The 13,258-nt window shown below is 40.7% G+C and overlaps 1 protein-coding gene across 2 annotated transcripts in view; it reads left to right on the forward strand.

The window, feature by feature from the left end:
- The first annotated feature begins 651 nt into the window (after positions 1 to 651).
- The window catches only part of TRABD2A (TraB domain containing 2A), a 75,262-nt gene continuing 62,655 nt past the window's right edge, over positions 652 to 13,258 (forward strand). The window contains exon 1 of one of the 2 annotated variants that reach the window (XM_026712664.2): positions 652 to 1,305. In XM_026712664.2, coding sequence (XP_026568449.1) covers positions 1,192 to 1,305 — 114 coding nt within the window. In that variant the 5' untranslated portion in view covers positions 652 to 1,191. The remainder of the gene's footprint in view (positions 1,306 to 13,258) is intronic. The other variant, XM_087926401.1, reaches the window with a different exon arrangement.

Consider the following 13,258-nt stretch of genomic DNA (forward strand, 5'->3'; position numbering starts at 1 on the left):
CATCTTGTACTGACATTAAAAACCAAACTGGGGTCTATGACAATTCCACACGGCCAACTCACCACGGCCAATTTGCCACAGCCAACTCACCATGGCATCTCACCACAGGACAACTCACTGCGGGACAAGAGTTACACTAATACCAAAGAAATGGTGGAACAGCATCATTAAAGGATGCAAAAGGAGGAAACAAGAGTGAAATGTGAATGGCAAAAATTATAATATTTTTTTTTAAATAAATAGAATTGTTAAATTATCCCGCAATGAGTTGTCCTGTGCCAAGCTGCCCGTGGCAAGTTGAATTTGTAGCACCGAGTTGGCTGTGGCAAGTTGTCCCATTGCCCCCAAACTGGCGGCCTAGTTGTTAATGGCTACAACTGTGGGCCTTCAGTAGCGATCCATTGGCTGTAAGGGGGTTGCATCTAACAGGGAGAAGGGTTGACTTATCGGCATGGCGTTCCCTTAGTGTGAACCCGCAACTATTCTGTGTGTTTTCCCGGTGTGGGTGCTCAGAGCGTTAGTCCTGCCACCGCCCCGCAAGGACTCTTGCGCTGGGTTGTCGCCGCGTGGGATGGATGTCTTGCAACAACTACGCGGAAAATCCAGCAGGAGGCCAACTGGGCCCGGGGCGGAGGTCAGAGCGGGGAAAGGAGGAGGGCTTCTCCGGCCGGCGGCGGGAGAGTTTAGGGTTAGGCACCTCCTGCGGCCAACCCCTCCAGCGTGTGTGACTTGCTGCCTCCATCCAGGGGCTGCTCCAAAAACTCCGCCGTGCGGCTCCTGGAGCAACTTTGAACCGGGAAGGCGAGAGACTGACTTGAGCTGAGGGATCGGGCGGGGGACGGAGCCTCCTCCCCTCCCCGCGGCATGGAGAATCCTCCTCCTCCTCCTCGCAACCTGGGACAGAGACCCTTTAAGAGGTGGGGGCAGCGCCTGGAAGGCTTGGCTAGGGGGTAATTTAGGGAGCGGGCCGCTAGGACAGCCGCCTTATAAACGCCCTGAGAAGAGGAAAATACAAGCTTTGGTCCAGGGAGGGGGAAAGGAAGCCGAACTCACCACCAAAGCCCCCCCTCCAAACTTTTCGCATTTTGGCCCAGTGAAGGAGAGTTCCACCCCCGTCTCCCTTCTCCTCTGCGTCTCTACTTCCCACCCACCCACCTACCCATCCGTGCCCCGGGCGTGGAGTAAAATAGGATGGTGGTGCACAACGCCGAGCTTCGCTTGGCGCTGATTTGCCTCCTCCTGCTGCTGGCTGGAGCGAAGCCGACCCGGGATCCTGCTGCGGCCAGCTGCAAATTCCGAGGAAAAGTAAGTTTGGTTGTTGTTGGGGGTTTTTTTTGCCCCGGAAGAACGAAGTGCGGGCGGAATTTCCACCCAGCGCGGGATGGAGAAGGAACCCCCCCCCCGCCTCCCTCACCTCCCGAGTTCGTTGGGCCAAAGTTGGGGAGGGCGGCTTGGGAAGGGGACTTTGCCTCTGGGGAAATCCGAGGGGGGTGGGTGGGAGGGAGGGCGCGCACACCTCCAGCTGTTTCTGCCTCTTAAGGTCAAGGAGCCTCCCGAGCTGTATCCGCCCGTGCAAGTTTTTTTTTTTTTTCATGCAGAGCCGTTTTAAGCTTTTCCACCAAAAGCTGGACTTTGGGGTTTGAGCGGGGCTTGCGGGATGAAGATGACAAGTTGGTCAGGAGGTGTGCGTGAAAGCCGGACCTACCTAGTCCTGCGGGCAAAGGCGAGGCTTTCTCCCTTCAAAACAAACCTCAGAGCCCCCCTGTTGTGCTTTATAAGTCAATGAGAACAATTTAGCTACCTGTTATAGAGGTGTCACCTTGGGACGTGGGTGGGTGGGTACCTGTTGGAAACGTGTTAGGGGTACAGTATAATACTTTGGTTCAGGAAAGTGTGCTAAGCAGTCAGCGTCTGGGCAGGGCTTACTCAGTAAGTCCGCCCCTTCCCACCAGTGCAGGACTTTTGACTAGAGAGTATCAACACCCTTCCACTCCAGGTGTGTTGAAAGTGTCCGGAGGGGTTCCTGAGTTTTTTTTTCCTCCCTTGCAACTCCTTGGGATGCGGATGTGAATTAACTTACTAAGCGGTAAAGCGCAGGTCCAGGTTGCTCCTGTGTAGGAGCTGAGTGGAAGGAAGGGGAAACTGCTTTTCCAGGCTCTGAGAGATGGGAGAGATAGCATGGGTGGGGTTTTCTTCATAAGAGAGAAGAGAGGGGGGGCGGGTGTAAATTAGCCCTTGATGGGATTTAGAGTGCCTTTAATGAGATCCAGCCGGGAGAGGAGATAAGGTTCAGCGGAGGTGCCTGCCTGCTGTTTGTTTGGTTCGGCCTCTTTTGAGTTTTGTTTACTTTTGACACTCCTTCCCCAAGCTGTGGATCCCCCATCCCTCCTTCGCACTGTCCGCACCTTACCAAGATTTTTTTTTGGGGGGGGGGGAGGAGCAAAATCAGACAGGAGATTCCTATATTACGGATGAACCTCTGCAGCTGCAGCTTCCTTCAGTTGTTTTTTTAAAACTCTCCTAAAAGCAATTTGTTAAATGGCTAAGTTTAAAGACTGCTTTTCTTTCTTTTTCAAAAGTCTACCTGCTGATTTTGGGGCATCTGAACTAGCTAAATAAAATTATTTCACATTTTTCATAGAGACACCCCTTTGTCCCCTTCCACCCCCAATGAGAGTTTTATTGAAGATTGCAAAGAACAAACTGATCTGTGGATGGCCTCTATAATCCTGTTCCCTGGAAATAATAATTCACCCAAAAATAAAACTTTGGAGTGAAATTATTTTTAAAACAACAGCCTGCATCTTAATTTTGACTTGTCCGTGTGCTGTTGTACCCTGCTGGGAAGTATGATGATGTACACCCAAGAGCTCATTCCCAAAGAGGGTGCATAAATTTGCAGCTATAGTTAGGAAATAAAAACTATTGAACTGGCCTTTTCTTCTGAACAAGTCTTTATAATAGGAGGGAGTTGTTTGTCTAATATTAAAGCAGCAGCAGTTTTACACAAACTTGTAATATCTTTTTTTCTTGTCACACAAATGGCCAAAATTCTACTTTAGAACTCCAAGGCAGGTTTGAACTAGAGTTGCAGGAAAAAGTCAATTCATGTGTATTTTGTTGTATCAGGAATGAGTCCAAAGAAACACTCACCAGGTCAGGCTATACACTAATATGAGGGGAGTCACACTTGTTTCTTAAATAATTCTAAAAAGAATGGCTTTAAAATGTGTAGTGACCTCATTCACTTACGTTCCATCTAGCTTAAGAAGCAATTTATGTACAGAATTGTGGGCCTTGATAATAGCAATAAAAATAAAATTGAAGAAATAGACTGCTAAAGAAATCCAAGCATTTGGATAAAATGGGGCAAAAGTCCAGAAAGCAACTTTTCAAATGGTTTTAATCCTGAGTACATTCCTTGAAAGCAAGTCAGTTTTAATTTAGTGTCATGCAGTGCACTTGGGGAATCAGTCTGGTGGAGTGACATTAGAGTAGTATGTGGCGATGGCTGAGCAAGAATTAAAATACGTCGTTTATCAGCAGACTAAAACAATGTTTTAAAAAAAACCCAGCAAGTGTTAGTCAGAAATTAGTGTTATATAACTTTATTCAGAAGTAAATCCTGCTAAATTGAAAAGGCTTTACTCCATGGAAAGCATGCACAGCTTATTGCAATGCTTCTAAAATCAGCTGGGTTTATGCTAGTCCTAAATTATTCCTTTGGCATTTAGCTACCATTAAAACTGACTTGATTTTAGTTCAATTCCAAGCAATGCTGAAAAATTTGTTAGAAAACTATGGTGCTATCCAAAATATCGAATGCTTCAGGGTGAGATTCACACAGTTCTTTCCTGATGATCTAATTGTGCAAGTTGGTATGTATGAGTAATTAAATTTCATCTAATCTGATTCTAGTCTAGTCAGATTTTGGAAAACAGTGAATTGGCCCTAGAAACTAATTGACAGGCATGGCATTCAATAAAGCATCATAATTTGATCCGTTGACATGGGCCGCTCACAATCTGTTGCTGTGCTCTATCTCTTGGAGTTGCTGCCTATATAGAATGTTACAACAATCTGACTTGAAGATAACTAAACTATACATGTCCGTAGCAAGATCAGTGTTCTCCAGAAAACACATAATTGCTGCATCTAAGAATAATAACAGGAAAAAAGAGGAACCCTTGTAGGACTTCAAAGGCTGATGGCTTTGAGGCACACAAATCTTTAAAGTGCATCTATGGAGACTTTGCCTCTCAGAAACAATTCGATCTATCAGAAAAGTTGCCTTCAAGTTACTTAGAAGAAAAACATGGCCGATAATGTCAATACCAACAGAGGAGTACTCTTTTTATCTCCCAATGTATCTAACTCTACCAGAATGATCAAAGTTCTGTGTTGCTCTAAACCAGACTGAAAATCTGATTTTAAAGGATCCACATCACAGATGGGTAACACCTGGGCTGTTACTCATAGTTTTTGTAGCCACTGATTAATTGCTGGTCCACATTCTCTGGGTGGTATGCTGCCTGAGAAACTGGGTGATAAATAGGTAAGTCCTGTTTTGAATCTTACATCTTCTGTCATATCTCTAGCTGGCCTTAGGCAAGCCACATGGCAGCAACAGTAGAGAGACAGATGTTACTTCTGAATTGATTACATACAGCAATAAAAGGTGAGCTGGCACTTGTGACAAAATATAGAGAGGGGGGAGGGATATAGTTACTGTACACCCAAGGAATTGGCGTATTTGGGCATGCCACATGCATCTCTAATGTTATGGTCCCCAGTGAGCCCAAAGGCTTGTAATAAATTTCCAGGCATCGTGTATTGGTCAGACTCAAAGCAGATGCTGGCTAATATCAATTGACAGGTCTTCGTGATGCCACACTAGTCTTTCAAATGTAGGCATTAAAAAAAAAGATGAACTGCTCTCCGTGTATACTCCATCTGTCACTTTCTTGGCTTCCAAAATACCCCTACTAGTTCTGGGGATGGTTCTGTATTCTCGCGCAGGGGTCTCCAACCTTGGCAACTTTAAGACTTGTGGACTTCAGCTCCCAGATTTGCTGGCTGAGGAGCTCTGGGAGTTGAAGTGCACAAGTCTTAAAGTTGCCAAGGTTGGAGTCCCCTGCTCTAGGGAACATCTGAAGGAGAATATTGCATCCATCTCTTCAAAAGGGATGGAAGCTGCTGGAAGCTGAATGGACAGAATATACTGCAATGACAGAGGTGACATGGGAGAGTTTTAGACCTCTTGATCCTGATGAAGTAGACAAAAGTTCCCTGCAATGTTAGCTCTACTACCTGTGATTTGGACCCCTGCTCCATCTGGGTAATCAAAGTGGTGAAGGAGAGCACCAATAGTTTGATGCAGGGTGGACTCAATGCCTCTTTGAAGGAAGAAGAAATGTCAGAAGCTCTTAAAGATGGATTGGCTTGCCCAGACCTGGATCTAACAAAATTGGGTAGTTTCCTTTTGGGGGAAGATTAAAGAGAAAGTAATGGGGTTAAAGCTACAGAAGCTATGAAAGATATCAGTCCACATCTGGATTTTTAGCAATTTAAGTTCATATCTGGACCTGAAATAGAAACCAAACTAATCGGTGTCATAGATGAAGGGGCTTAAATGGAGGTGGCATGACCATCCTTGTCCTTCTAGAACTTTCAGCAGTTTTTGATACTGTTGGCTGAGATATCCTTTCTGAACCCACTGCAAAAGTTATGAGTTGGAGGCAAGCATTTTGCCATTTCTTATCTGAGCAGACAGACCCAGAGGCTAGTTATGGTAGTAGGGGTAGAACCCATGGCATTTTGTAGGAAGTGTCTCTGTATTCAGTCTTTTCTCCTTGCTGAAAGAAGTCATCCACCACTTCAGTGGGAAATGTTATCAATATGCGGATTATACTCAGTTACACATTCCCTCCACCTTCCCTGAGTCTAGTGGAACAATAATGATGATCCAAATCAGGGGTCCCCAAACTTGGCAACTTTAAGACTTGTGGACTTCAACTCCCAGAATCCCAGAAGTTGCCAAATTTGGAGACCTCTGATCCAAATCTTGAAGCTTTCATCTTCAATAGGGAAAAAACAGGTTTAGACTCAACCCAAAGAAGACAGAGTGCTTGTTGATCCAGTTACTGACTCCGGGGTTGCATTGTTTCTGGTTCTTGATGTGATTGATTTTTTTTTTAAGCCAACTTGTAGTCTGGGGTTCTGCTAAAGAGTAGTAGATCAAGGGTCTTCAAACTTGGCAAGTTTAAAGCTTGTGGACTTCAACTCCCAGAATTCCCAAGCTAACCTGATTGGAAGAGGAATTCTGGGAGTTGAAATCCACAAGTCTTAAAGCTGTCAAGTTTGAAGACCCCTGGAGTAGATGAAGACTGTGGCCGGAAGGGTTTTTGCAGAACTTTGAGTGGTGCTCTTACTGTGGTCTTACCTGGAACAGGATGAAGACAGTCACTCATGCCTTTATTGTCTCTTTATTAGCTTATTGTAATTCAGTCTGTGTGGGGCTGTCTTTGAAGACCACCGAACACAACAGCATATGTGCTTAGTTGATAATCATAGTACTGCCACATTATACTGCTGTGTGAGTGCAACCGAAAGTGCTGTTTGCATCTATAAGGCCCTGTATATCTCAGGACCATCTTTTTTAAATAGTTTCTACCTACACGAAGTGCCTACTAAGAGTTCCCACCTACTAGAAGTAATGGCATGAGTTGGCTAATGTTTACTGTTCTCTGTAGTATCTCCCCTGCTCTGGAAATAGTTTTTCCCCTTAAGAATGGCTCCCTCTGTTATGACCATCCAGAAGCAGATATTCTTGGATGGCCTTTGGGGCTTAAGTATTACACAACAGCAACATTTCCCATTAAGCCAAAGTTTAGCCTTTTATCTTGAGATTTTGTTTCCAATTATTTTTATTCTGACATGTCTTCTATTTACTGTTTAGATCCTGTAAGCAGCCTAAAATCTGGTTAGTTTTAGATGGTTAGATAAATTTCATAAATAAAAGATACACATTTCTTGCTCTTGGTGTCTGGCTGTGCAGTTGTCTGAATCCTTAAGAGAAATATCTGATTTTGTTCTGGTTAGCATCTCGATTGTGTTTTGTTTATTTCAAAGAAATTCAAAGCTGAGACTAGATTTGCTTTGGAAATCTCTCAGCCCAACTATGTTGGTAACTTGATTTCATAGAAGATTTGAATGTTGCTATAGACCAAACTTTTTTCAGGTCTCTGAACAAGCTTGTTAAGTCACTGAGTAGGATAGGTGTTTCTCTATAGATATAATGGGAAGGTAGGTTAAAATGTATCCTTTTTTATATCAATTTTTTTATTTTATATTTATACATATCAGTGTGTGAACAGTGTGATACCTGGGTATCATACATTTAGTACAGATAAACATAATGTTGTAACTCACAGTTATTACATTTCATTTTCATTGTTTCATGTTATTTAAACATATCTAATACTACCGCCATTCAATTTCTAGACTTCCCTCTTGTTATTGCATAGATCTTGTTATATTAAAATATGTATATTGTTGTTCCCCTCTTATTTCTATTTCTATTCTTTCATATTTTTCCCATTGGTTCATGTAAGCATACATAACATTTCTTTTCACCATTAAAGTATCCTTTTGTATGCCTGTTACTTGTATAATATCCAGAAAATATGCATAACCTTCAGAAAAATCATCCAGACAGCTGGTTGTTTTTTTGCCCTAGATTCAGTTATGCTATGGTAGAATTATGAAATGGGAAAAGTGTGTATTCAGATGGCAAATGAGAAGCCCAGGTCAACATACTTATCCAGTAACATTTATGTTCTCTTGCCACCTTTATAGGATCTGATTGCCAGCTTCCAAGCTGCTTAGTTCCATCTTCCCCATTGTGACTGTACCTATCCATGCTGATAGGATAAAGGGAAGTCTGGTAAACTGATCAATACCACTGTTCTTCTAAAAATCGACTATTTATATTGGGTCAAAGGTAGTTTGCTGCCATGAAAGAACAGAGTAGTCACATAGCCAAGAATGATTGACTATGTACTGTATTCTATTAAAGTGCTCAGCTTTGGACCATTTGGGATTTTCATACTTTTCATCTGACTTGCACCATCTGAAATTAATAGTTATGGGATCATGTTTCCAGGTTTGTTTGCTCATTTATTTATTAAAATTCTACACCACCCATTTCAGCTAAGTGATTCTCGGTAGTTTATAACAACATAAGTTGTACCCTTTGGGGTGATTGCTCTACATGCTGATGCCTACATTAAAATTTTATCTGATTTTCACGTTCTTTTAGATTGAAAGTAGGTGAGAAGGAAAGAAAGCTATTTGGCAAAATGTTCCTTATCCAAGAGTCATTATGGCAAAGATGGGGAAGCGAGGCAACTTTAGCTATAATCTCTTCAGCTTACACATTATCCTTAAGTTCTACTTGAGCTTCTAAAGTACCATGGCTATTTTTAAAAAAAAAAACCAAAGTTGAAGGAGCTAGACATAAAATGTCTCATTTTGAAATCATTCTCAGCAGTTTCTGTTACTGGTCCTTTATTTTTTGGATAAAATTGCCTGAATGTTTGAGAATGGCAAAAGTTGTAGCTTGTAGAAAGTTGTACAAGCGATGTTGAAGCTTGTGCCTCCTTTATGCTTTTATATGCTAATTTTTTCTCTATCCTGTTTCCAAACATACAGTGATTTATTTTATGCCTTAGCTGTTATTTAAAATGACTAAGCTAGAACATATTTCATAATTCTTTCTCACAAATGGTCAAAAAAGGCCCATTTTTCAGACTTTCACATTGCTAACCTTATCCAGGTTCTTTTATTTGTGATGTTCAAATGTTAGCTTCCTGTTTTCAGTATGGTAATGTCTGAAAACTTTAAAGGTTATCGTTACAACAATCTTAAATAACTGAACACACTATAGCACATTATATACCTGGTAACTCATGAAAATGAAAACTTGTATTCAGTGTTTTGAGCATAGGTCCTTGAATTGTGCACATACTCATCATTCATATTCATTCATTCATTCATTCATTCATCATTCATTCATTCATGTATGTAGCTTCCATAAATTGTGTGATTCTTGCTTTGCTTCTTAGCAGTCTCATCTTCGCTTTGCTAGATGGAGTCATATTTTATTACAGAAGCCAGACTGTCAAAACAATATTAATTATCAGCAGGAAGAAGCAAGTTCCGTGCTGGCTTCAATCTCTTTTTTCTGTGCCAGTGAATGAGACTTGAGATTGCTTAACGTTGGAGTGAAAGTTCCCCTACTTTTGAGTGTTTGTGCAGTGAAGGAACAGCTTCATTGTGTTGGGTTTGTATTTTAAAACCCATTTTTTCCTATGACTAATCACATTTGTTTCAGTTGGTATTTTTTCCCAGCCAGAAAAATAGATAACACCTGCTTAGTTTTGCCACTATAAAGAGTAAATCTGAGAAGTGCTTAAATGCTTTTCTTCCGGACTGTCTTCAAGTCTTGAAGAACCGTTTGTAGTGAGATTTTTGTTTGAAACCATGTTATACTATGCTTTCTCTTATGGCAAAAGCAGTCATACTCTTAAGGGATAACCAGAAAAGTCACCATGTTAATAGAAACTCATTACATTTTTATTACTTAGCTGTTATAATGCATAGCCATGTGTGGCTTTTCTTCAGGTTAATTTCCTTTAATTCTCATAACAGGAAGAGGATTACTCAGTAGTCAAGTCCATTCACCCCTGCTTGACAATATGAGGAGCTTAGTTGCAAATGCAGTTTATAGTTGCTTGATTATTGATTGTAACTTTTGCTTGTCCTTCTTGATAGTGCTGTATATGACGACTCCTCCATTCTTATGCTTATTAAAAACATAGAGCTTACTAGGCTTTTTGATTTGTGGTTTTACTTCTGTAAGCCAACCAGAGTCACCGTGGCTGTGTTATGCAGCCGTACAAAATTTCTTAATAAATAAGAAAATAAAACCTTTGGAAACACGGGCTTCAAAATTGAGAGTATAGGGGCCATATTCCCACACTGTATATGCCTATACATGGATTTTTTTTCTAACTTATGCTTAAGTTGGTATGAATACCAACCATAGTTTAGGTTTGAAAGCAACAACCCATTGTGATTTATATAAGCCATGTGTTTTTCAAGCCTAATTTTTGTGTGACATCAATGAGCAAAGCATTATTTCATTTAGCAACAGTTAAACTAAGATTTCAGAAGACTTCACCAATGTGGTGCCATCCTAAAGTGTCTGTCTACAATTCCTATCATCCTGTAATCATCACCTCTCATGTTGGAGAAGACTGAGCTACCCCACATTGGTTCCCCACTTTTCCACCAATTCTTTCTTTTCTACTGTCTTTTCTACTGTTTTCTACTTTCTTTTCTACTGTCTTAGGACAAGGATCTAGCTATGAATTTCACCATTTAATGGTCTTTCTATCTAGTTTGTGACACAATAACCTTGCCACTTACTCGCAGTAATCTCCAAAAATATGTGATGTACTTCCAGGGCAAAGATTTTGTTTTTTATAGGTGCTGTAAATTGTAAATTGAAGCTATGGTCAAAATGAATTTTAAAGGAAGATCTTTCTTCAAAATAGGATCATGTATCTTAACTGTACTTCTTAAAAAGGCGGCTGATCCCAGATGATTTAAATCGAAGAGGTCTTGAATTTTTTTTTTTAAATGTATGAAATATTTTTCTCTCTCCAGAAAATCACCTTTGACTAATCAACTTCTTATAAACATAAACTTAGAAGGGGCCATGGACGCCTCTGAATTCCATGTCCTGCTCAAACAGAAACCCAGATTAATGTATCACTGATGGTTTAGCCTTGGCTTAAATATATTCAGTGGACGGTATCACACCGTAATGTTAATTGAGCGTAATGTTTCTAGAGATTTGATGTTTCCACAAGTCTTACATCTGGGTTGGACATTCAACAGACTTAAGACAAGCACCCAGATGCTAAGGATGAAATCAAAGAAAAATGAAATGTGGCATTCTCAAGGCAACTTATTTATTTGATTCCTGCTTTCTCTACCTTTTAGTTTGGAATGCTTATTGTTTCAGTTCAGACAGTAAGCGAACTCTAGGTCACCAAAAGGAACCTTCCAAAATGTATGGAGGAGTATAGTAGGTCAGTTTATGGAGGAGTGCTGCAAGCTAGTAATTTTAGATTCAAGACATAATTATAATGAAGGAGGTGAGAGGCCTTAGATAGCCTTATGCATTACTTAATTGGGATATACAGCTTTATTGAGAAGCATATAATTAAGACTGAATTCCTTTCCAAGTCAGTTAGCTATCCCTGATTATCATTAAAACTCAGATAAATAGCTTTATATTTTGAACTCAAAGTGTAGAACCACCATTGTTACAGGAATAACATGGCATCTGCTTCTTTGGCAACAGAGTTTCTTTTGTGTGTGTGTGTGTGTACCACTTCACTTTAGGAAAAGTTATAAGATTAAAAACAATAGCATGCACATTTTTAAAGCATTCATGGCTAGCAAATTACAGCTATAACAACTATTACAAATCATAAAAAGATGTTGCAACACTTAATTTGATGCACTCAAATTTGGTACACCCACCTAATTTGGTAGACTCAGATATACCCATGTATGTCCTGAATGCTGATTTTTGGTCTCCCGGATAAGTTTTCCATCATTTTTCACTCTCCAGATAATGGAGTCCTGATTTCTAACCCTAAGTTGAGGTTCGGTTGCACTGTTGCTATGTATTTCAAAATGAAGAATGTATCCATGGAACTGTCTATGAAGATTCCCAGCCATCCAGGTCTTTGTTGTCCCATGGTTTTTCAAGAGGCAACTGGACTTTCTGGATTTTCTTTGAGGATGTTTCCCTTCTCATCCAAGAAGCTTCTTCAGCTCTTTGAAGAAGCTTCTTGGACGAGAAGGGAAATGTCCTCAAAGAAAAAACAAAGTCCAGTTGCCTCTTGAAAAACCACCTTTGGGATATGCATGGAACTGTATGAACCAGGGAGCGGGGAGAAAGGGACCTTCCCCTTTTCCCTCTCCTCCCCTCCCCCCCCCCTTTTTTAAAAAAAATCTCTTAGTACATTCTGAGGGCTTGGCGAAGAACCTCTACAACTTGAAATGTGAAAATATATGACTTCTCAAAAGGACCTTGCATGGTTGTACATCTCCAGCTCACCTGATCTTTGCTTCTGTAGAAGTCAGAATCCTGGTGGCTGCACCTGTGCTTCATAGGTGTCTGTGGAACCTCTAAAAACTGCACTCGGGTCTTGGAGAGCTGCAGCACTTCAGTGCTTTAGGCAACATGTTTGAGAGGTGTTTAATGAGCTTTGCCCGTGGCTTTGCATAATACAGGTAGTCCTCGACTTACGACCACAGTTGAGCCCAAAATTTCTGTTGCTAAGGGAGACATTTGTTAAAGTGAGTTTTGCCCCATTTTATGACTTTTCTTGCCTCAGCTGTTAACTGAACCATTGCAAGTTGATAAGTTAGTGACTCGGTTGTTAAATGAATCTGGCTTCCCCATTGACTTTGCTTGTCAGAAAGTCACAAAAAGCATTCACATGATCTGCTGTCCCGACACAGCAACAGTCATAAATATGAACCAGTTCCCAAGCATCTGAATTTTGATCACATGACCATGAGGATGCTGCAACTATTGTAAGTGAAAAATGGACATAAGTCACTTTTTTCAGTGCTGTTGTAACTTTGAACAGTCACTAAATGAACTGTTGTAAGGCAAGGACTACCTGTACTTTATAATGCTGTCACTTAGTATTGTGACATTATTCCATATGGTCTTATGGAATATTTGATTGCAGGCAAATTGTCTGGTGCAACATTTGAGAGTAGTATTGAAGCAGTTTGCACTTGCTTGTTGCTTTCAGGATTCCCTGCCTTCCATCCCTCAATTTTTCCAGTTGGTCTACTGTTTTGATTTTCTTGCAAGTCTTCCAGGAAATTAGCAGTTTTATACATCTGTAGCAAGTTTTAATTCATTGTTGTGTTATTTATTAAAATAATTTTGTGGTTTAAATCTTTTTTAAACAGGAAAGATGCTTATGGTACATTGTAAAATGTTCTGGAGCTTTTAGTTTTTGGATAAATTATTAATTATAGTAAACTGACTTAGAGTCAGTATTGATTTCTGTTGACAGCCTGAACTAGTCTCTGCAGTTTTCTTGGTAAGATTTTTGGAAGTGGTTTGCCATTGCCTCCTTCCTCGGGCTGATAGTGA

Source organism: Pseudonaja textilis, chromosome 2, assembly GCF_049901715.1.
Source record: "Pseudonaja textilis isolate UNSWEBS1 chromosome 2, rPseTex1.2, whole genome shotgun sequence".
In the NCBI taxonomy this organism is placed as follows: domain Eukaryota; kingdom Metazoa; phylum Chordata; class Lepidosauria; order Squamata; family Elapidae; genus Pseudonaja; species Pseudonaja textilis.